We start from the raw sequence: 25,345 nt of genomic DNA on the forward strand, positions 1-25,345 counted from the left end.
AAGCAGCTTAAATCTTGGACAAACTGATAGTTTAGGTGAGATAAGGATTAAAATCAGAACGATGTGTTAAATGACCAATGACATGATTTTAGCTATCATATTAGTTTTTGTCCATCAGAGATTTTAATGTCAAAAGTTCATTTTTTGTAATTGTTTTTCCAAGCATTCCTAGAGATTTTTTCTTCCTTGGGCTGATGGTTGCAATCAGAATCTTACAATACAAAGTATGAGTTGTATTCCAGCTTTTTTCTCTTCTAAAGATCTGCCTTATTTTACCTTTGCAAAAACTAATGAAGTAAAGGAACCAATGGAGTCTGCAAGACTTATTCACAGCAGTCTGTGCTCTTTTCAGGCAAGACTCCCATAGCTCTATAGGACATTTTACTCAAATGAGGATTAAGGAACTGTATTCTTCTTGTTTAGGCATATATTCCAATTCCAAATGGATCTTACTAGTTTACATTTTGGAAAGTATAGCAGCAAACAGTAGGACACAATTTAGAATACTGGGTTTATTTGAAGTCTGCTGATCTCAGCACAACAGATTTAACTCCGCTTTCAGTCATCAATAACGAGCCTATTCCTTCTTTCTTTGAAGGCAGTATGAAATTTACCTCTGGCTTCAGTAAAAATTAGCTTTAAGCCCAGGTTAAGTTCATAGGAGTTTTACTGATTTACACAGTGAGCTTCTTCAGTACTGACTCAACTTCGGCGGCTTCTCCAGCGGCCTGTGAGGAGCTTTGTGCTCGGGCACTGGAACACCACAAAACAATACACAGTGAAAATAGGTCAACGACTGAACCCAAGGCTAAAGCCGCATTCCTGGAAACCCGCAGGCTTAACTTCAGCTGTGGCCACCTACAGAGACTAGATTACCCCCCAGTTTTTGGGGTACCCCCGAGAGGAGGACACAGGGGCTGAGAGAACCCCCCCGCAGGTCGCCATGGCGGCGCGCAGGCCCGGCGGGCCGAGGCGGAGCCTGCCATTTTCGTAGCCGCAGCTCGGCTCCCCCTCCTGCTCCGCCCCGGCCCGGCCGAGCGGCGGGATGGGGCCCGACATGGAGCCGCTGCTGCGGGCCTGGAGCTGCTTCAGGCGGAGGAAATTCCGGCAGTGTGCCGAGCTCTGCTCGCGGCTGCTGGAGGCGGCGCCCGGCGAGCAGGTAGCGGGGCCGGGCCGGGCGGGGAGGCCGGGCCGGGGGCGCCGAGGGGCCGGGCCGGGGTGGGGGTTCCCTCGGCAGTGCCCCTCTCTGTGCCTGCGGGTGCTGCTGGAGAGACCCGCTGCGAGCCCCCATTAGCGGGCCGGGGGCCTGGCCGGGGCGGCACCGAGCCGCCCTGCCCCTGCCCCGCCCCGCCCCGGCCCGCCAGGTGAGGGGAGCGCAGCCCTGACAGCAGCGGGGTGCCAGCGCTCCTCGCCCTCCCTGAACACTTTGAGCTGGCGAAGGAGGAAAAGCCGAGGCCCAAATCAGTTCTGTTTGCGGATGTTGCTGTTGATTTTACATAGATGTTTGGGTTTCACAGTGACAGCCCTTTTACCTCAGCCTGGCTCCCAGCACTACCACAGAACAGCCCTCTCTGTTAACTCTCCTCAGTTGCAAAGTTGGAAACACTGGACATCTGTTTTATACCTACATATTTTTTCACTGTTCTGTAAAAAGGAAGGATTTGGGAACATTATGTCCGAATTAATGTTTCTATGTATGGCAAAGTTATTACTGCTAGATTTGGAAAGCAGTAATCAAATTGACTGTCTTCATCACAATTACTTTATAGTAAATTATGTCTCCCAAAGCATTTTATAGGCACAGTTTTTAAGAATATTGAAGGCAATTCTTTTTATCACAGGGGAAATAAATCTTTAAAGAAAGCTGTAGAGTCACATGATTGTGTAAACGTAAATCACAATAAATGTTTACACTGGTTTAGGATAGATATTAAAAAGTGCTTTTGTTTATGGTTTAAGGCACCAACAAAGAGCCACGAGCAGAAAAACTCTTACTAAAGATGATATTGCAAGAAAGTTGGCCCTGAACACTAAATGGAGTTGAGCGTTACTTCTGTGCATGCCAAAAACTTTAAAACTCAGTGTGTGCATTTCAGCAGTGTATTTCAAACCTACCTGAAAGTTTAGAAGGAAATTGCTTTTGCTTTCTGTAGAGGTAAATTTGAAATATAGTTTGTTTTGCTGTTGCTTTATGTAATTTTCATGAGGAATCCTTATTAAGAGCTCTGCTTAAACAGGAGTTAACGGTTAAAAAAATGCTTTAAAATGCATCACCTATGTTGGAAAAACTGGAATATTGGCTATGTCATTTTCAAGAGTGCAACTTGAACCAGACATGTCAACTCAGCATACAAAATCTTGCTCCTGAAATCTATTTAAGTGAAACATTTTCTAATTAAGTTAAAACATAGCTTTAACATTCATGGCAGAGTTAACATAGAATGGAATTTCTCTATTTCAGTCGATTGTTCTCATGATGTTTTAGATGTAGAATTTTATTGTAACCAACACAAAATCTTAATATCTATTGGTTATCTGTCCATGTACGCCTGTATTTTGTTATTCAGCTTCTCATACTTAAAGCCTGGCAGGGCTTTTCCCTAGCTGTGTTGTTGCACTTACAGCTCCTTACTTTCTAATGCCTGTTGCTTTCAGGTACTTCAGGCCTAGAGAAAAGGAAATAGTAATATGCCTCACAAATGTATTTTATATGTAGTTGAAACCTTACAAGCTATTTTGAACCTATTTAATACAACATAATGAAAAAACGGATCATGTTCACGTACTGCAGTGTGTTTACTTTGCATTTAATAGAATTGTTACTTTTATAAATCTTTGAACAATACTAAACTCTAACATTGAGGCAATAAGAACTCAAGTGAGTGGCACATGTTAGAATACTCAAGGCAAGAGAACCATTTTATGTTATCCTTTATTCTAAAGGTAGCATATTAGTTTTGTTGCTGTGGTTGTGAATACTATAAAAATGATCTAAGATTGCTCTTTTTTTTTTTTTTTAAGTTAATTAAGAATCCAGGACCATACTCAAGCAGATTGACTCTTGATTCCTCAAGTCTGTTTTACTTTTGAAAGTGGAGTTAATGAAATTGGTAGATGCTATACAGTTTGATCAAACTTTATTTCTGTCCCCTATAACTGTCTACCAGGAAAATGGTGCTGTTGTCTGCTCGTGTGAACTAAATTATTATTTTAGTATAACCTGGAGAAAGATCTAAAACTAGGTGTGTATATCATTTTCAGTGCCTAACCTGAAATACCCATTTTATTGTGCTTAAAAAGCACATAGCAGTTCTAAAACATTTGATGGTGAAATCCTGTCTTCCTTAATGGGAGCATTTCTGCAAATCAGGCCCATGATATATCATGCTGGACACCAGGAAAGCAAACAGACAAATGACAACACTCACGGAAAGTTTGGATTAAGTGAGCTGTTGTGTACCACAAGGCAGTACTCAACTGCTGTAATCACAGTGCCATCTGTTCTCATCCTGTTGTCCTATATTTCACTAAGCATGTGCCTCCCAACCTCTGCAACCAGCTGACAGAAGGATCTTAGAGCAGTAGCTTCCCTCACTGCGCAGGGATTCATTTCTTTGGACAGCATTAGAGGAGATGGTACAAACCAAGCCATAGGAGATGGTATCCTTTAAAGAGATGCCCGCCCAGGAATGGTTGAGTTAAATTGGGACTGTTACAGACCAGAACTTTTTCATTCTCAGGCATCTAGCCTTCTCCCTTGTAAGACATGATATAATGATAATAAGTAAAAGAAGAGAATAACAGAACATAATCTGAGTGTTGTCATGCCTGAAAGAGAAGACTGTATGTCTGACAGCCTGTTTTTCCCAGCCGTGTCAGCTGGTCTGCTGAATGGTATCACCACTTCTGCTCTGCTGCAACAGCAACACTGTCACAAAGCTACAAGCAGTTGAAGTCAGCTTTTTACAATACTCTAGGAAGTAGGTATGTTTGCCAGTCGCACTTGTAAATGAAACAAATTTTCTTGGCTAGTACATCCTGATATGTGTACAGAGAGTGGTAAATTAAGAAATATAGCTTAGTATTCCAAATGTGTCTTCTGTAGAACACAGTAAGAGAAAGATGATTTGAAGACCTGAAAAATAAGTATACTGATGATCTAGTATTTACATTTATGTACGTTTACAAGCTATCTTAATTGGTGTAGAACTCTCTTTGAACTTGGTCATCAGATGTGGTAGGCATCAGAAGCTTTTAGAGGTATGGTGGTGACCTTTTAGCCAACTGGGCTAAAATCAGGAATTTTCTTATGCAGCAATATCAAATCAATTATAAACTTGCATGCTTATAAAACACATCGGTGAAATCAAAACATTTAAAAATCAGTTATGTATTCCTAAAGAGTTCTTGAATAAAGTGTGGTTAACATTGTGACAGAATGATAATTAACTCCTGCTGAGTTCTATTCTGTGGAAAACAAATATTTTTATATAAAATATTTTGTGCATTTCTTCATTTTAAAATAGGAATATTATGTTTATTGATGAAGTTTACTTCTGTGATAATAATCTTATCTGAAGATTGGTAAAACTGCATGTTCTATGACCAGCATTTGGGCATACAAACACTCAGAGCACTGATGTTCAATTCAATTATTCCCTATTGTAACCAAGCAGGCGTTGTCTTCTATGTTTATAGTAATAGAATGACCCAGAGGAAATACAATCCATGGCTGTCTCTGTTGATCATCCTGATTAGTTACCTAATCTGATTACTCTTCTTTGTGTTCCATATGTTAGATTCAAGGCAGTAAACCAGCACCAATGTACGAGGCCTGCTGTAGTTTAACAAAAAATAAATAAATAGCCTAATAAAATTAATGGACATAAAGTGGATGTCCTGCCTTTAACTTGATTAACTGTCTGCTGTGAGAATTTGCTCTTGTTCATTTGTCCTTTTTTCTCCCAGGGTGTACTTTCAACTACTATTACTTGCATACTGTTTTTTGTAAGGTCATAATAAAAGTATCATGTATATGTTCACATACATGGAACTTGATGTGAAAAAGCATCTTTAACTGAAATCAGTTATTGGTTCAAAAGTCTGTAATTACTAAGTTTATGCATAAAAATCGATACATACAGTAATGTCACTGTTCCTGGGTAATGTCTTTTGCATTTCTGCTCCTCTTGAAGAGCCTTTTTGTATATACTGATTTTAATATTCTGCATGTATTAAATCATACTCAACTGAAATAAATTGTAAAGTGAAGCTTTTTTAGAACATAGGGTATGTAATCTTGTTTCATTCTGTTTTCAAGGCTGTAAGCATCAGAAGACTTAGTTTTTCTAAATATTTTTGTTCTTAAAATTAACCGACTCTACACATTAACTTTAATTTTAAAATGCCCTCAGTGGATTTAGAGATCTGGGTTAAATCCTTCCTTTGTTGCTTTTACAATCTTATTAATTTCAAAGGAGATTTATATGTGTAAATGAAGAATAAATTTGACCTTTTGTTTTGAGGTACAAGCTTACTGGGCAATGCTATTTGTTAATCCTCTCAAAGAAATCTTTACTCTGAATCTAGTTCCAGTGGATTACTTGCACAAGTAGCAGCTACTGGATCCACCTATGTTAAAACACATTTTAATTTTAGTTTCTGTTTTTCCTATCTTGTTTTTAATGAGAGGGTTCTGTCCCCTGCTTGAGGGTTATTTAAGATCTTAGGTTAGTTCTTGTCAAAAACTAAGAAACTATGTTAGGATGTACACCAAATATTAACACCTACAATTAAGACATTACAGTGTTTTTAGTAAGTATAGTTGGTCAGCTTTATGTTTTTCTAAGTGATGAGGGGTGTCCCTTTCTGAATATTTTTAGCAGTATGAATGCTCCTACATAGGCAAAATTGGTTCATTTTCATTTATTTATTTATTTTTTAAATTAATGAACAGTGCCTGAAGTAAGATACACAGCTGTAACATCAAGGCATTTCTGAGTTAGTGTTGACGTGGTATTCCTAACCTTGCCCTCATTAGTTGCTGTAGCACATATGGTATGGAAGATCACCTACTGCTCTTAACCCATTTTCTAGTACACCATATGTGCTGTAACACTCGGACACAATGGGGTGGGTAAAATACAAGCCCAAATATCGCAATGTCCTTTTCTTTATTGCTTAGTTAGATGAGCTTGTTTTGTAGAACACGAACACTATAAATAAAGTGACGTATTAAATGAACTCCGTGTTCTTTTAATAAGACATGATTAAAATGTAAAGGTGATTTAAGTGCCTTGCTCAAGCACAGGTATATCGCAGATAGCTGAGATTAATCCCTCCATTAAAGTTTAGTTCCAGGTACTCAATTCATAAGCTCTTTTATGCACTCAGCACTGATGAACAACTTTATGATTCCAAATATGATGCTTAAAAGCGCATAGGAGTTCCTGGGTGCTACAGAAGGAAGATGGAGATATCACTAGTGTTCCAGGTACCTGCTGTCCTGGAATTTACTGAGTAAAAATGGGAATCTCAAACGGGGATATGTATACCATGTCTCATACTATGCAGGAAAGGAAAGAGCCTGCCCCTGCCATTCTCTTTGTGAAGCATGAACCTGCGGCGTGCCCTGCTTGCAAAGGAGGCTAACAGCATGCTGGGCAGTATTTAAGAGGAACGTAACCAGTAGACTGAGTGATTTGACCTCTGTAGTTGACATTTACTAGTTGACATCTAGAATACATCCAGGTTTGAACTCCCCCTTAAGAGATGCTGCCAAATTGGAGCAGAGGACCACTGAGGTGGTCAGGGGATGGAGCAAGGAGAGGCCGAGGGAACTGGAGTTGTTCACCTTGGAGAAGACATTGATGTGACCTGATAACAGCCTTCTAGTACAACTCTGAGGGTGCAAAGACTGAGCTAGGCTCTTTGCAGTGGTGGTACACCGAGTGAGAGACCACAGACGTCAACTGAAATGAAAGAGGTTTTGACTTGATATAAGGAAAAACGTTTCTCTGTAAGGATATCCAGGCAGTGGAACAGGTTGCACAGAGGCACTGTGCAATCTCCATCCTTGGAGGGTTTCAAGACCTGGCAGGACAAAGCTTTAAGCAACCTCACGTGACCTCACAGCAGAGATTGCTTTGAGCAGGGCTTTGGACTAAAGAGCTCCTGAAGCGTCTTTCTGCTCTGAATTATCCTGTGATTCTATATTGAATCGAACATAGCTGGCTTAACTGTGGTAGATTTAAACAAGGCCAGATATGTAAGAAATTTGCCAATGCCTCTAGGACCAGAAAAGAAATCATCAGACTCTACAGAAGATTCATGGTGATGTAGAGAAAGTAATGTCTGTCTCCCACCTGCCCTGTATTTCCCCCTACAGCTAAGTAATGTGCTGGGGTCCCTGCAATTGAACAGCAGAAGCACCGAAGAAACATATAAATACTATATAAATATGGTAATTGCACAATAAGTGATGATAGAACCATGTTTCCTGTTGTTATTATTTACTCAATTTCTCCTCCAGTTTTCAAGTGTATGGAAATTCCAGCTGTTTGAGGTAAACTTCGTTAGGCTGGTGTTTTCTTTAGTTCATTGGATGGTGCAACAGGCCATTCATTTGAAGTTTTCTCTACATAAAGCATTGCTGTCTGATATGCAATAAATACATCACTTCCATCATAAACGTACAAAAAAAAAAAGGTTTTGTCATGTGAAGAAAATTTCCTTTATGTACTTGAGTGATATCGTTGTCAGCACTGCCAGCAACTAACAAGGGATTTTATTGTGCAGGGATTCTAAAGCGCATGGCTTAATCATCTAGTTAACTGTTGATAAATTTGCTTCCATTTTCCTTTTTTTTTTTTAAATGAAAATAGACCATCTTTCAGTTTAGTAATTCTGTAATGTTAATCTAAGTTTTGGCCAACATGATCCCACAGCAGCAAAAAAGCAAACAGTATCTGAAAAAAGTACTTACTGCAAATCTGCTTTTGTTGGATAAAATATTGCTGAACTCAGAAATGTCTGTAAATTGAGATAATGCAATAAAATGGAAATTTGGATATAAGTGTCAGAAAATGTTTCTGCAAGATAAGGAGGTCACAAAGTATTTTGATTTAATTTCATAATTCTTTGGGTGTTCGTTTTTTACTTTTCGTTACTTACGGTCTCCATTCTTCAGTTTTAATTCTTTTCTTTTCAGGAGCCTGATACTGGATACTCCGTGTTTGAGGTAAAATTCTTTCCCTAAATACAATCATTAGATGCAATAATTAGGAAGTATTTCTAATATGCTGAATAATACTTGTTTCATTGTTAAGACCTTAATGGCATAAACTTGTTTTTCATCATTGGTAAGGCACTACTTTTGATAAGGGGTATTTTAAATAGGCAGCTTTTATACGAAATAAACATCTATTTCTCTCATATATTTTTTCAGGTTTATTCAGCGGATCAGTAGCTCAGTGCCTTCTGAAAGCTACAGTGAATCTATCTTGAACAAAACGACCTCCATCAGCTAGCGAGATTAGGAAAAAGCCAGTGTGTATTTCACAGATCGAACAACCTTTATGTTCTTAGGGCTGTTCCATGTTTCATCTAATCCAGTGTAATGGTGGGCTATTACCCATGCCCTTCCTGCTCTTGCAGCTCTTTCTCCCTGCCTACCTTGTGTAGAGTGCGGAATCTTGAAGTTGGGTGATGATCCCTTGCTCTAATAAAGGAAGACTGAGAGTAATGCAGTGTTCATTCTGTCCATGTTACTACTAGATTACAGCAATGGGAAGGATAGTAACGTGCAAGTCTTGGCTTCTTTTAGCTCTAGCTAACATATTTTACAAGTCTCCTATTAATTGCAATGAAGTCATGTAAGTTGTTTGCATACAAAATGATTTCAGGGAAATGCTGCTGGATATCTTCTTGACTTTAAAGATTATGTTTCAAGGTAGTTGTTGCAGTCTGATCTTCGTTGTACAGAATAAAATTTGTGGCAGGTCCCTTTGGAGATGGCTGGAACTGGCCCTTATCTAACACGGGGTAGCTTATGGACTTTTCTCACAGAGGCCGCACCTGCAGCTCCCCGCTACCAAAATGTTGCCATGTAAACCCAATACAATCCTGCACAGAGGGAGCAGATGATACGAATGGAATCTGAGACAACAGTTCAAGTAGACAAACTTGTGCGAAGTAGAGGTCTCAATGATATCCTTATGTGGTTACTCAGAAATGTATGAATTTATTTTCTTGGCTTTTTGTGATTGTAAGTCAGCTTTCCTCTTGCTGTTGGCAATGTTGCTCTTCCAGTTTAGTGCTGTTCTTACCCATTTTAATTGACGTTTTTCAGCTTCTGCATTAGTTTCAGATTAAAATGTTATAGCTTTTCACAGAGCAAAAGCTGTGCGTTGTACTATAGTAAATTACTAAAGCTAACTAAATGTTACTTTTGTTTCAAATGGGCCTTGTTAGTAGTAAAGAATTTTGAAGTTAAGAATTTTGAAGTGGTTTGAAATTTTCTCGTCTCCTAAGGTAAGGGTCATCTTTCTGTAGCTTAAGTAACGAATTTGACATTCTTCTCTTTCTTGCTGTTCTGATCAGAAGTCCTATAACAAGCATTGCTACAGGCAATACTATCATCTACAGGCCGATGTCTAATTAACGAGTAATACGTGATATTCAAGATTATTGTTGGCTGTGAAGCCCCAGACTAGGAGCTTAAGACTGGAAGAGCAGCCCAAGGAACCTATTGCTCATGACAGATATGTCTGATAATCACAAAGAAACATTGCTTTTAAAAACATGTTCTCTGATCTTTGTTATTGGAAAAAATCAGAGCAAGGTATCTATGTCTATGTTAAGAACTGTTCTGTTTTAGCAATTAGCTTAGAGAAGTTGCTACTTTCAATTGCCAGAAAAAGATCATTACTATGGGCAGCTTTTCTTATAACCGTTAGGAAATTATTAGCCTGTGTTTGAATATACTGAGAGCTCTAATTGCAGCATGTTCTCAATATAGACTTGGTTATGTTGACTTCCGACATACATGTCTTTGAAAGAAGTAGAGTACCTTCAAGCTGTTAAAAAATTCAACAAACTAACTACTTGTCTAGAATAATGAAAGACTGTTAAGGATATTGAACATCTAACTGTAAACTTCAATGCTAATTAAAGGTTGTCACCCTACTACATAGGAAGAAACTAAAAGATAATAAAGCAAATCTAGATTATGTCTGTCTGGCCTAGATTCAAATCAACCTTCTCTGCTACTTTCTCTTCTTACTTGAACAAAGGTTTCTAATTGTGGCTGGACTGGCTGCCTAAATGCCTCCTTTATTTCTGCTTGGAAGAAAATGAATGTTAAATATTTCAACATATTTAGGTATACTTTCTTTTTGGTAGGCAGTTATAAAGTTGCATAGAAATATTATATCAGGTAAGGTTAGAGGAAGGCATGGTCTGAGAACTAATGAACAAGAAATGTCCCATTACATAATGACTTAAATTATGAAATCTTCTATCTCTTATTTAAAGAATAGATGTTGCCATGTATTGGGCCTTCAGTTCCATTAAGAGTAGCATCATTCTGTTTCTATTCTGAAATGTTTCCTTAGCAAATATTAGTGATGCTTGGGTTGTGTACCTTGTCAGAAAAGAAGCAAATCTGGTTATTTTGATAGTAGTGAGTTTTACCCTGGGTAATGTATGATCTGCTCGATATCTGAAGGAAGATCAGTGATTGATCTTGTGGCTCCCTTTAGCATGCCAGCTCTATGAGTCCATTACAGGCATATTAAATATCAAGGAAGTGATGGGATCTGTGCCTATTTTGTTGGTATTTCAGTACCAACTGGTGTTGTTTGTTTTCTCCCCATTGATTTGCTATCTCTATAGTCTGCATGGGGTTGTCAGGTAGTCTAAGGTTATGTTTGCCTTTCCACACTACTCATATCGCTCCCCAGGACATTTAACGTAGCAGTTTATCATTTCAGGCCACTAGTAAGTACTCCAGTAATCTCACAAACTGAGATGCTTATACATTTACATGTTTTTACAGCTGATGCTCTGAACAAAGGAGTTTGAGATGATCTTTTTAAAGAGTATCACTTCTAGATACTTAATGCTATAGTAATGTATCTTGAACCTCCAGTTTTCTTTCTCTACAGATGCCTGTGAAGGGCATTGCTTTGCATTATAGTGGCTTTACTTAGCTTCCTCTCCCATCCCAATTTAAACAAGGTGTCCATCAGCAATGGGTTTTGAATGGCACTTGTAGCTGAGGATTTCTCCAGAAGCAGAAGACCTCAGTTGCCTGTGACATAAATTAGTCATAACTTTGATCAGGCATGAAATTCTGTCCTCCAAACTCAGGGACTTTACCTGTTCTGCTCCAAAGGAGTTGTCTAAGTTCTGGTCCCCTTTCCACCTCTGTCAGGCTACTGTATGGCTGGACCAGCAGGGAACTGCCAGCACGCTGCCTTGATCAATGGGACAAGCAATGCGTGAGCCTGCTGGGCCTACTTGAACGTGTGGGCTCCCCGTATGCTTTCCCAAACATGCTGGGGCCACACTTGAACCTGCACTTACGACCTGCATGTCAGGCAATGGATTTTAAGAGCAGCATTAGGTCCACCTATAGCGTATGCTCAGATATACCCAGTTGTTCGAATCAATAGCTTATTCAAGCTTATTAAAATCGTGAAAGGAGCAATAAAATAAAATAAAAAAAAATAAGGCCAAAATGCTGTTTAGATGGTTTAATAGGTGACCTGAAGATATTTATCTTTTTGTGCTTTATCCTTATTCAGGCTGCCTGGAGCCTGAAAATGCGAGCTTTGACAGAAATGGTGTATGTGGATGAAATCGATATGGATCAAGAAGGAATTGCAGAGATGATGCTAGATGAAAATGCCATTGCTCAAGTCGCACGTAAGAACGACTTTCTCTTAAGTACACTGATGCAACAGGAGCTGTTTTGGTCAGGATTGTCATCTATCATAAAATAGTACACACTGGGGTGATCCGTTATGGCTTTTAGCTATTGTTACAAGAAGAGCTTTCAGTTGTTTTCTGATTGCATTGACCACATGATCTTGATATACTGCTTAGGCCTGTCTTCCAGGGATTCAGATGAAAAGTGTTTTGTCAGCTTTTCCTCTACATCTCTATACTCGCTGTCTCTTTTCCATCAGTGCATTGATTTCTGGCTTCTTCTCTAGTGGGAAACAGAAGAAAAAAATGCCCTTGATGTACTATGAATCCCATCCCTATGCCTACACTGTAGGCAACAGTCTGGCCAAATCTGACATGACTGTTTTGTAGCATTTCCCACAAACATTTTCTAAAATGCTTTTGCTCTCTTCTGCTTTTCTCTTTGTTTTTCTCTCTTGCTTTCCAGGACACTTCTTCAGCACTGTCGTCGTTTCCTGCATGAAGCTCTTTTCAGTTTCATCAGTTCCTATCTAAGCAGGCAGTCATTATAGTCTTCCATTACTTTTGTACTTTTTCGCATTATTTCTATTTGCTGTTTTTCTCTATTATGGTCCATATGGGAATTTTTATGCATCTTATTAGATACAGCTCTCAACCACCTAACATGTCAGAGAATTTAAGGGAAGAACTGGACATAGATTAGAACTAGTTTTTGAATCATTAAAAGCTTTTCTTATCTGCATAGAAGTAGGCAACTGCATATTTTTATCTATCTGATTATATTTTAAAAAATTGTCAATACATGCTTGGTCACATACAAACAGTCAAGCAGTACTCAAATTGTGTTTATACATTTTGATAATTTAATTACATGTATTTGTCTCAAAACAGCATAATAATTTCACTTAGACTTTTTGCCTTCTGTGGTAAAGACCATCTGCCAAGAAAAATCATTTGAGGAATATTATTGAGAAATGGGGCATTCTGGAAAAATACATTCATACTACACTTATACTGAAAAAGAGGTGACTTTCTGGATAGCATGTCACAAATTTCAAAGACAAAGAAAATTGTTGTGATAGTATAACCTGCACTCCCAAATCACTGAGATAAATAAGACTTTGCTGTTCATGCTTTAAATCTACCACACATGCCTGAGATAGCATGTAGTTTTTTGGAAAGTATAAAATCTTTCCAGAGTGAAAGACTGCAGTCTTCAGTAAATTACTAAATTTGGTTGTATCGATGTATACCATATCCTTAGTGGGAATTATCAACTGTGGCTTCAGCTGTTGCTTCTTTGTGTACTTTTTATGCCTGATATGAAGTCTTTATTTTCAAAGGTATATTTTTATACCTTTTAATATACCTTTTATATATATGTATAGTTTTTATATTCAAAGGTATATAAATAGCTAAAACTGTGATTAAGTTATTCAGTATCTTTTCTTTGATAAACTAAACGAATGTTTCATTTTGAGGTTTATCTTTTAATTGTTGAATTGAGTCTTGAAACTCACATCTTGACCCTTTCCAATTTATCCACATCCTTTTTCAGTTGTAGTCACCAAACCAAACAACAGTCCACTGACACATGTAGAAAACATGGTTTTCTTCTACAGTTTAATTTTACTTTCTGCGTACCAGTGAAGTACTTTTCTGTTAAACTTCTTATATAAAAGGTATGCACAGGTATCACTTCCACTTCTACATGTGACAATAAGAACAGATGCTTGCTGGACGTGGGCTTTTTCTGTTGCTGTTAAAAAGTGTTAGCTGTAGCTGGTCTTGACTCGGGGTCTTTTACTGAGACAAATCTGTCAGGATATCCTCCCCCACTCTCATTATAGCTTACAACATTTTAAGATTTTTAGATGTGTAGTTATACCTACCGCTGTACAACTCCTATTGTCTGTAGTTTGCTTACTCAGCAGTTCAAGTTCTTCTACATCAGTTACACATGCACTTCAATTTTTCATCTGTCCCTATCTCAGTTTCCCAACAGAACTATCTTAATAATGATTTATCTCTCTCTTGCATCATTAAATAGTTAATTATATAGAGCCCACTAGAAACAACTACTTTTCTGTGGCTCCTCTTCATGCATATATACTGAAATTTGTATTCTACACGGTTTTAAAATTCTTGTTGTTTTGCTGTATTAATTTTCCAACATTCTTGTTTATTAATGAAAATACCCTGTAATACTCTCATATTTTACAGAAAGTTCCTAGTCTCTTACCTTTGAACTCAACACCATCAATTTTATCAGCTAAGGTTGTAGTCTTGTTAAAATGTGTTACCTTGACAACATATTTTTCAGAAACTCATACTAATTGGCATTATGGATAATCACAGCTATTTTATTAACCAGGGAGTTAAAGGAGTCATCTGCAGTCATCACTGACTGCTGAAATTAAGCTCTTAAATTCTGCAGCAGCTTCTAATGAGCACATGAATTGCTGTTTTCTCTTGATGCCTATTCATTGCTAGTTCACTTGCAATTGTCAAAGTAGGGCTCAGAACTGAGTTGCTTAGGGTGAGATCAAGGAAAATAAATCCTGTAAGCATTCTCCAAGTACATGAAAGCACAAAAAAACATCTGGAAAGGGATTTAAATGCCATCTTTTTTGTCGTATTGTGATAATTTTAAAAAGATGCTGAGAAAGTAGAAGACTGGTTCATTGTTTGCTAGCCTGAAAAGTTGAAAGCCCTTTGTCCATTTCTCAGAAGAAAGAAAAATGCCCTACGTACCATCTTAGAAACTCTGCTTGGTGGACTGTCCACCCTTTCTGTTGTGGAGTGAAAAATTCAAGGTTCACAGTATTTCAAAGAGCACATAAGCAACAGAGAGCCTAAGTGTGGCTAGCCAGAAGAGAGAGAATCCTGAGTTCTGGTCCTTATTTCAGCCTCATTAATATATTTTAATGGATTTACCAAGGAGATCATGGTTAATACCTTTTTTTAAATTATTATTATTAATCCTTAAATACAGCTGGTTAGTAGCCAGGTGGCTATTAAAATATTAGAGGCAGAGGTGCTTAACATCAGCCTGGTTTAAGAAAACTAGAAATTATTTAGATTGAGTTAGAGGTTATCAATTTGGACAAGTCTATTTGTGTTCTTACTTAAATAGTGGAATGGTAGTGTCTCAGAGATAATTACGTCTTGAGGGTGGGAGAATGAGAGAAGACTGAAGAAAGGGCAAACATGGGGGGTTACACTGTGGGAAAAAAAGGAGGCAGGAAACTGTCTAGCTGTCAATATAAAACTTCAGTTCTTGGAAATGTTTGGAATAAGGGCTGTTATAGGTACCTAGAAAATAAGCACAGGAGCAACAGAGATTTCTCAAGAACTACCTTTTTCAAATTAAATCTCATTTTCTTCTGTACATAGTAGCAAGTGGTGGACAGACGGGCAGATGTAGATATCATATCTTACTTTTAACCAAATGTTTAAAACCTTATCTTAGACATTCTCGTAGAAGGCTAGGAAAAATGATTATAATAAAATGTCAGTAAAAGTGATATATATTCAGGAACTAGTAATTCTTAATGATCCACTGTCAAAACAGAAAGTTGTGAAAAGGGGGACCCTCTATTTGTTTGCTTGGGCCCAAACCAATTCAGTATTTACATTGATTACTTTTAGATATAAATGAGTTTGAAACTTACTATGCTCTAAATTGTGGATGGGGGTCCTACATGATCTAGTGACATGACATATCTGTCCTGTGGCTAAAGATTGTGGCTTACTTGATCAAGCCTGGATAGTATTTGAATCCCAGGTAGAAAATATACCATTTTAAAATAGCTTGATCTCATTATTCCAATAGCCTTTCTAACTTAAACACTATCCTAAGATGTTCTTGAGAAGACAGTCTGTTGTGGTATGTGCGCAAAGGCAATATTGCTTGCCTTCACTGTAGAGAAGGACTCAAATGATAGCTTAAAATCCAGTGAAATGGGTGTTGTACAGGTTCTAGTGTACAGGTACTAGACATTTGAAATCTGTAGGATATGTGAGGGGGAAAAGGAAGGAGAAACAACACATTCTTACCATCTACAGAGAAAGGGTGAAGAGAGAAACAGAACTAGAGGAGTAATCTACAGAAGATTACTTTTTCCCATGTTAATGATGGCATCTTTCTTGCAATAATCTGGCAATTTACCAGTAGTTCAATGCAGTTTTGTTTCTTCTTGTCTTCTTTGTCTACTACAATGTCTCTCCAGTTTGAACCAAGAAATTTCCAGTTTATTGTAAGACACAGGCATTTTTAAGCCCCTTGGACAAGGGTGTAGTATCTCAAGATGAAGTGAACAATGCTCTTATTTTATAGGACCAGGAACATCTTTGAAAGTCCCTGGAACTAGCCAAGATGCAGGCCCCAGCCCAGCTGTTAGGTACGTGATAATTTATTTTTTTAAAATGTGACTTGCTGCACATAAGCAAATCCTAAATTTAAGTCATAAAAATGAAACTTCCAATATAAGTGTTTAAACTCTCTATGAGTAAATATCATTTGATGTGAGGTTAATGTGCTTACCATCTTCAGGCCAGTAACTCAGTCAGGAAGACCTATTACAGGATTTGTGAGACCCAGTACACAAAGTGGACGGCCAAGTACTATGGAACAGGCTATAAAAACACCTCGAACAGCTCTAACAGCTCGTCCAGTTACTAGTGCTTCTGGGAGATCTGTCAGGATAGGAACGGTAAGTTGCTTGACTCTGTTCTTAGAAAGCATCTCAATCATAGCACAGTGACATTGTACTTAACTTAAAAGCTGCATCTAAACTCAAGTTTGAGGAAGGTCAGTATTTTTAATATTTTGTTTAAACTGTTTTCAAAGTCAAGTTTGAAAATGCTACCTCATTAGTTTGCTAGTCTATTCACGGATAAAATGTACATGTATCCACAAGTTCACAAAAATTCATATAAGTTTACAAATTCACAAGTTTTTTGAGACTGATTTTTAGTCACTGAAGACCATGAAAAGGCTATGACATGATTTCACCATAAGTATGCCGGAACCTGTAAGATTTTCAGTTTACTGCAAAGCAATTACTAATCTCTCAGTCTCTGTTACTTCAGAAGATAAAGAAAACGAGATGTACTAGTTTTATTCTTCTCTGTTGTCAAAATTAATACACTGCAACAGGCATGTATGTGTAATACAGATTAGTAGCACATTATTGGCAAGTTCTCAATATCATGGGTACAAACAGATCTCCCTAAATATTTCTTGAAGATCTTTTATGTATCCCACCTGCCTTCAGTCCTTCTAACAGTGTAAGCTACATGCTTAGGCACATTATGGAAGAAGTGGAGAGAGGGAAGAAGAAGGTAGTTGCAGAAGGTAATTCATGCAACCTGTTTCAGGAACTGTATGGGAGTAGGACAGATTCCTCACTTTCAGAAAAGATGAAATTAAGATGAATCCCTATTGTGAAGCAGATGAATGCATCTAAAACTGTATTGTTTCATTTTTTTTTGGCATATTGCTACTATTTTGAAAATTTTCAGGAAAAGTGTAGGGGATCTTCCCACTTAAAAACTTGTTTCTCCCCTTCAGGCTTCAATGATAACAAATCCAGATGGCCCTTTCATAAATCTGTCTCGACTGAATTTAGCAAAATATGCTGAAAAACCCAAACTGGCAAAGGTATGTAATTATTTTGGTTACAATTCTGATATCTGTTTCTAATTTTCTAGCATCATTCTAATGATGTTATACATAAGATTGGGGATAGAAACAATGATGAACTGTGTTCAAGATACAAATTTCATAAAAGTAGTGTGTTACTTATCTTTTGTCCACTAACGGGGGTTACCGGACTTGAAATGGAAAATATGTGTGAAGCAGTCATTTTGAAAGTATAAGGTAGCAAAAACCTATGTATATACTAAAATACTCCAATAGTAAATTGCCTTGAATTGTGTGTATAGGAGTGATGAAGGGCAACTAAAAAAAAAAAAGGGGGTGGGTGGGAACAGCAGAACACATCTGATTGGCCAGAAATGCAAGCAGATGGCAATCCTGACCTAAAAAAGTTCAACTGGTTTGGATTTTTCTCTTTGATTTTATGTCATGAGTTAAAAGTCTTTTTTATACAAAAAGATTTCATCTTTTTTGTTCAGAATTCATTTCATTTTCAGTTAAGGTCTTATGATTGACAGCCATTGAAACTGAGGCCATCTGCCCAACTTGTGTTTTCAGCTCTGAGTGGAAGGGACCTAAAAGTTGGGTAATGATTTCTCTGCGTGACCTTTCAGTTGAATCTTTCCCCAATACGACCAGTTATGTATAGACGAATATGTTTTCAGTGCATATGTTGTTCACAGAAAATTAATGTTGGGTTATGACCAACAACTCATTTTTCATGAGGTATCAAACCACTATTGGACAGACTCTCAGGAGTTTTCTTTAACTGGCAACACAGAAGTGATAGAACCCATGTGTACTCAGTCTGTTTTGAGAAATGTAGCAATGAACACTTTTAGAAGACTGGTAGTACCTCATCTTCTGCTGGTGGAAGTTATCTCCCCCAGTCTAAAACTTTAGTTAATAACTTTGCACAAATGACTAGCAAATTCCTTTTTTTTTTTTTTTTTTTCAAGATGCTTTTTAAAACCTGATTGGGACTTATGCATTGCTTTTCAATGTGGTTTTCAAAGAAAATAAGTTTTGTGTGATTGCACTTCATTCCTTACTCACTTCTTACATTTCTGTCCCTTGGCCTCTTAACCAAACTAGACAGAAGAATAGATAATCAAATACAGTAAGTTTGAGCCTGGCTAGATAATGAAGGACTATCATCTCCACTGAGGGCAGTTACAAGTCAGTTCTGAAAAAAACTGCACTCCTTTTGTCCAGTTATGTTCTTGTCACCAATACATCACCACACAACTATGCTAAACCAATTAGAGCTTATAAAATAGAGAGAATGTGAGAAACCCAAGGAGGATTAAGGAACACAAGACACATCCCTATGAAACCAGGCTTAGCTCTTCTCCTTAAAGACAGCTAGCTTTCAGTTTTGCTTTTGATAACTCTGTATAGTTTTTAAATAGGTAGGTTTGCTTTCAGGTGAAATATTTATTCTCAGCAACAGCTCTCAGGAATGCAAGACATAGATATTTTAAACATTTTTTTAATTAGAGTTTTCAGGGAAGACAGAGTAGCTCTGTCCTTCAATTTCACATAAAAGAGGCTTAAGCCAAAAAATATAAATCAACAGTCCTCATGGAAACATCCATAGGCAGCAAGTGTACTTATCAGTATTATGAAGCTAATACGGTATGACATTAATGTTTCATACAGAATGTAAGTTCTAAGTTTAAATTTGGAGCTACATGGATTTATAACTTTTTTTTTTCTTTTTTCTTTTTCTGTAAAACAAGACAGCATTAAGGCTAAAGCCAAAGCAGGAGTTGAGACTACAGACTGCACTTTGTGTTGAGAAGCACTGATTAAAGTTTTAAAACTCTTTGAGCTGTCACCTCTCTGAGGGCACAAGATGATAAATCTTGCTACTATTAAACTCACATAATTAGCCTTTGTATTCATGTTGGTATATAATCCTCCTACCTACTTCTTCCTTATGTTTGAAAAATATACTTATCACGTCTCCTTTTACATTAGATTATCTATTTTTTCATTGTTTGACTGTGTCTTCCTAGTTCTTGAAGTATAAAGGAATGGACAAAATAAGTTTGCTAAGTGGCTAGTCTGTGACTGAAGCTAGCATCAGCCGTGTTAAGGACTATTGCAGGCAGTGCCAGAGCAGACGTAAGAGATATAACCTGTCCCCAGAGATAGCCTCTATTAAATCTCAGTTGGCAACTAGTTTATGCTATGAAACAGGAAATTTTATCTTCCTTAGCTTGTGGATTTTTAATAGAGTTACTAAGATAACTCTAGATATTTTTGTCCAAGTGAATGTTCAGTAATTTTTGAAGGTCAGGGCCTATAGATAGCCACAGTAAATTCCTCATGCCAGCCATCCAAGAAGATATCTTTTTTAGCACTTTTAGATTTACTCACTTTTAGTGAATGCTTCCTTGTTATTGCACTAGAGGAGACGCTGTACTGCCATTTCTTTATTTTCTGTTATTTTGTTATTTTCACTTCTAAACACCTGATAAATAAATGTCTAGTTCTAATCTTCCTATAAATGCATTTTTATTAATCAGTCTTTATTTTAATACTCTGTGGACATTCTTTTCTGAAAAAAAGTAGAAGAAAAGTAGGTTGTGGTTTACTTCCTCACCAAGCATGACAATTAATTAGTAATTTTCTATTTTTCTTAAGTCTTTTAAGAATTTGCTTGAGAAAAGCTGGCAGAGGAGTCATGGAAGCTTTGCAGGATTGCTGTCTCATTATTTCTTTCTTTCTTTATTCATGGGCCAAAGTTTTCATCTAGGGATGTTTAGTTTTTCTAATAATCAATACTATGAATTAAGGAAAAATATGTTATTTTGCAGCAATTAAGAGCTGGGATATGGTTGCTCAAAAAGTTAGTAACACTTCTTGTTACTAACACCCATATCCATTTCGGGGGATAGAGGCTTTCAGTCTCCCTTTAAATATGTACTATCTTTCAGCATCATTATATTGACTTAAAATGCTACCTCCATTAGCTGTTACGTACCCTTCTGTATTCCAGTTTAGAACAGTTAGAAGGTGCTATTACTTGCTTAGCTTTATAAAGGAATAATCAAAGATGAAGTTATATTGCCTTGCAGTTGTGGTCTCACTAGCAATTACCATACCACAGCAGATGAATATTACTTCTTGAAGCTTTTCTATGATTATGGTTTGTTATTGGTATTATTATGGCACGGAATTACACAAATGTGATATTGTTAACACTTATCATTTATAAATAAAAAGGCAGTTCTTCCTTTACAGATCTCAAAATTTGGAGGGTTTAGAAAGTTGTTTTTTTTTTTTTTTTTCCTAAGACAGAATTTGCTCATCTTACATGCCTAATAAACGTATGTTTACTGTAATTAGACTTAGTTCTACGTAAGCACCTATCTACACATTGCAAAAGGTCTTTGTTAGATAACTTGTTGATTTTACAGTTGGGAAGTAATGAAAATGGTACCAGGTTTTCAAATTTACATTCACTTTCAAATTATGGCTGTTTTTTTAAGTTGACTTTAAAGACCAACGATTAAAGACAATTCCACTAATCTCTTGCAGCAAATTAAGAATTAAAATGCTTTCCTGTAATGACAATGTAGCAATGTATAGTTTTTGTCTCTTCGGGTCTTAATGAAATGTAAATGTCAGTAGTTCTGACGTGCAAATGTGATTGCTTGCACAAAGAATTACTTTCTGCCTAATGTAATCAAGATTCTGAAGTTCTTTAAGATAATATTTATTAATTTTTATCTTCAAATATGACATTGTTTTAAATATTCTTCTGACAGGCATTGTTCGAATATATTTTTCACCATGAAAATGAAATAAAAATTGTGAGTAATTCATACTTTCCATTACCAGTTTTTATTAAGTATCAGTCTGTTATTTCTGTTAATATTCTGCTAAACTAAGGATTCAAGTAGTACATCACATTTCAGTACAGAAGTGAAGCATTAGAAATTGTGTAAGAGAAAGAAACCCTTTCTACAGGTAAGGTAATGTGCACGTACCTATATGTTCCTTATTGCTTTCTTTTTTGAGAGGAAAAGCATTATAACATTGTTAAGTTAAATCCCTCGTCTATCAACATGATAAGATCCCCATATTTAATTATTTCACCTTAACAGAATTTACTTTTAATTTATATACTTTACTGGAGTCTGAGCAGTACCATATACCAGTTTGTTGAGCTGTCTTGAAAGTTCAGAGTACCTGAGGCCTAATATAAAGTGATAACATGTGAAAAGATTGTCTATTACGAGCAGAAGGTGAAAATACCTTGCAAAATAGTTAGTGTTTGACATGATCGTAGTTTGGCATTTGAAACCACTGAGATAATGCTTATGTATTTGAGTGAATAGAAATTAAATGTATTTGGTGAAACTACAAAAATTTTGGTGAAAAATAAAATATCAATAGGAGTTGGACAGTTTTGCTAGAAATTTTATTCCGTAGAGCTGAGGTGTTTTGTGCCCTTAAGGGAGAGAGCGTGTTGTCCCTACCATTGTCTGTAAGATTTATTCTCCAAAAGTTTTCCTAATTATATAGTTTCCCTCTTACCCTGTCTGAAACGTTTCTTCTGCTGATCTTTATGTGATATTGCACTGAACGGGCAAGATCAAATCTGGATGTGTATTGTTTAAACACTCATAAATAAATAAAGGTTGCAGGAATTTTTTGGCAGCTTACCAAGGGAAATAATTAGTTTACTGAATGAATAAAGAGTCAAAATATTTCATTACTATGTTAGATACATGCATCCAGTTGAAATGGAATCAAAATTTCTGCTTGAAGTTTGTATGAGAGTAGTATCAATAGTAGTGGTGTCAATAGTGCATAGCTGATGAAACAGTTACTTAACTTTGTCCTGCACTACTAACTGGTGTGTGATTAGATCTGAAGTTACACTCTCAAGCTGCTTCTTTGATATCATCATTTTCAGCCAGTTAATAACACACAAAAATATTTTGTTATTGACAACATAGATCAGAACCATTTCCAAATGTTCCGCTATGTGAAGCTTTTAATCTAGTATCAAATGATTTTGTTTGTACACTGTCAATTTATTGCACAGCATTCTTCTAAGAGGATTGAGTTGCAATGCATTGTTAATCCAAAATGTAGTTGAACCAGTAAGTGCAAGTGTCAAACACGTCAGAGAGAAATAGCAATTATTATTTACATATTCTGATACTGAACATGAAGGGCTTGTTTTTTATGTCTCTAATAACTAGAATGTATGTTGTTTGTTACTGAGAACTCAGTTCACAAGGAATAGGTCACAGCATGATAGCTACACTGTGAGGATATGCAGGATCCCCAGACAGGACAGATCATTACATAAAATGCAAGCAAATTTCCAAGCACTCCAGCAAAAAAATTGTAAAACACTCTTACCCTATACTGCATGTTCTTTGAAATCCCTGCTGCAGAATTCAGGATCACTGTCTTACAGGAAAGTTTTGCTTATGGTTTTATGTGCACCCTAGTCACCTGGATAAATCTCTAAGCAAAGAAATGTTAGCTTCTGAAAAGCTTAGTCACCACCGTTTATTGAGTAATGAGAGGGAGATCTACATTTTTTGTTAAAGGTAGCATCCTGTAAAAAAAAAATAAATCACAGTTCGCAGTGCAATGTGCCTTTATATTGTAATGTGTTTCTCTGAAGAGTGTTTTTTGTGACTCTTCAGTTTGTTTTCTCTTGCTTGCATTTATTCCTCTTTTCCTCCATTTTCAATATATTTCTGTTCTCCAAACTGTCCTTCCTTCCTTTTGAATCTCATCTGCATTAATTTTTCTTAAAGAAAAAAAATAAAAAAATTTTTTGCTTAAACTTGGTTGTGTCAAACCTGTGTATTCACCTTTCCAACCAAAGGCATTTCACTGATTCATTTTCTTCCTTCTCCCTGAAAAGATTTCAGTTGATTTGGATTCAGCAGAGATGTTAACAGTTTAAAAGTTGATCTGGATCTCTCTTGATCATCCAACATTCTGTGACATCTCTTCCGTCTTTGTACGAAACACTTTTCTGCACAAGATGAGATGAAAGAGCTTGGAAGTTATTAGATCAAAGCCTGGGAAATTGACTTAAAGTGACTGTGTAGATGGAAAAGTCTCTACTTGCAGACTTTCTTCATGGGTAGAATTGGAAGACCAGTTCCTGCAGTTTCATAAATAAAACACAAAAGTAGTAGTGAGGTTATTTTCCTTTGTCAATGTGCAGATCCGCAGCAGTCTGTACTGTTCTCGTCTGCATTATTATTTAAAAAGCAAAGGCAGTTTTATTATTTTGCTTCTGTTTAGTATTCAGCCAGTCTATAGAAAGAAAAAAAAAAAGCCTTAGCAATTTCAGTTGAGGAATATCATTAATCAGTATGCATTCAGCTGCACAAACAATGCTAGGAACTCAGTTCAAATTAAAAGTAAATATATCTATAATCTATCAATTATCATGAACTTGGAGACAGAAGAAGAAGAGAGAAGCACTGAGCTTATTCAGCATTTGAAAATGCATTCAAAATTCTTTCATCTTACTTAATGAAAAATTAAACACTTCTCTGAAGAAATTCCTATTACCCTATCCATTATTGTTCTTGACTTGTTCTCTTTTGAAGGCATACACTTAATAACTGACTTTCTATGTTCCTTGAGTATTTCTAAATGCTGTTTAACGGGCTACGTGCTATAAGAGCAGAGCAGTGTAAAAGACTTGTCCAGAAATAGTTCAGCTTCTACTTATTTCAGCAGTAGGCTGTGACATTGTATTCTGCCATTATTCCTAGGTGGGTAATGATGACAACACACTTTGTCTTGAGAAAGAGCAAAGAATGTACAATATATACTTGGGTCAAGAAATCATGACCCGTGATATTCCCGTAGTTCTTTGTAATACTCTGACCTTTATACTCTCTGATAGAAATCTATTTATAATGGAATTATGTTAGATTTACAAACTATCGAAGTCCAGAAGACATTCACCAAAATAAATTGGCTGATGTCATTTATTCAGCTGTTTTATAAACTATCCAATGTCAGTTTGTCTACAAACAAGAATTTAGTCAATAACAATTGCTGGGAGAATTTGATTTTGCAAAACCATAGTAAATTACCACAGCCCTACAAGCTGTTTTACACATACTGAGTTATAGATGGTAGATGATTTGGAAGTCTTAATTTATAGCACAGTTTAGCTAAGGAGAGTAATAATAAAAATAAATAAAAACAGCTCACAATCATGCTAAATACAGGTTTGATAAATTCTTTGTGAAAGAACATTTTTATTATTACTGTAGGGTTTTTTTGCACAAATATGCACAAGCTTGAGAAGTAGGCCCATGTGAACCTCACAAATTCAACAAGTCCAAGTGCAAGGTGCTGCACTTGGGTCAGGGCAATCCCAGATGGGATATAGACCGGGAGCAGAACACATTGAGAGCAGCCCTGCCGAGAGAGACTTGGAGTTTTGGTGGACGGAAAGCTCGACACGAGCCAGCAGTGCATGCTTGCAGCCCAGAAGGCCAGCTGCAACCTGGGCAGCATCAACAGAGGGGTGGCCAGCAGGGCGAGGGAGGTGATGCAGGATGGTTGGAACAGTCATGGACAGTGACAGTCAAGGGAGTGCAGAACAGTTGGGACACTTATTACTGTTAGTTTTGGTTGTTTTTCAATTAACTTGCTCTGCACATTGAACATTGCTTTGTACCTAAACTGTGCAATTAAAAAAAATCTTGCACCAAACTGATCTTTAAATATGCTAGCAGT

At 36.9% G+C, this 25,345-nt stretch overlaps 1 protein-coding gene across 4 annotated transcripts in view; it reads left to right on the forward strand.

Annotated features, from left to right (window-relative positions):
- The first annotated feature begins 376 nt into the window (after window positions 1-376).
- Window positions 377-25,345, forward strand: part of TTC8 (tetratricopeptide repeat domain 8) — a 43,342-nt gene continuing 18,373 nt past the window's right edge. Inside the window, exons 1-7 of one of the 4 annotated variants that reach the window (XM_080593022.1) lie at window positions 457-1,159; window positions 8,210-8,239; window positions 11,808-11,928; window positions 16,271-16,334; window positions 16,487-16,646; window positions 17,507-17,596; window positions 21,373-21,417. In XM_080593022.1, the coding sequence (XP_080449148.1) occupies window positions 1,046-1,159; window positions 8,210-8,239; window positions 11,808-11,928; window positions 16,271-16,334; window positions 16,487-16,646; window positions 17,507-17,596; window positions 21,373-21,417 (624 nt within the window). In that variant the 5' untranslated portion in view covers window positions 457-1,045. Of the gene's footprint in view, window positions 1,160-8,209; window positions 8,240-11,807; window positions 11,929-16,270; window positions 16,335-16,486; window positions 16,647-17,506; window positions 17,597-21,372; window positions 21,418-25,345 lie in introns of all 4 variants that reach the window. The other 3 variants (XM_080593023.1, XM_080593024.1, XM_080593025.1) reach the window with 3 other exon arrangements.

This window comes from Anser brachyrhynchus (genome assembly GCF_964034855.1).
Source record: "Anser brachyrhynchus genome assembly, chromosome: 5".
NCBI lineage: Eukaryota > Metazoa > Chordata > Aves > Anseriformes > Anatidae > Anser > Anser brachyrhynchus.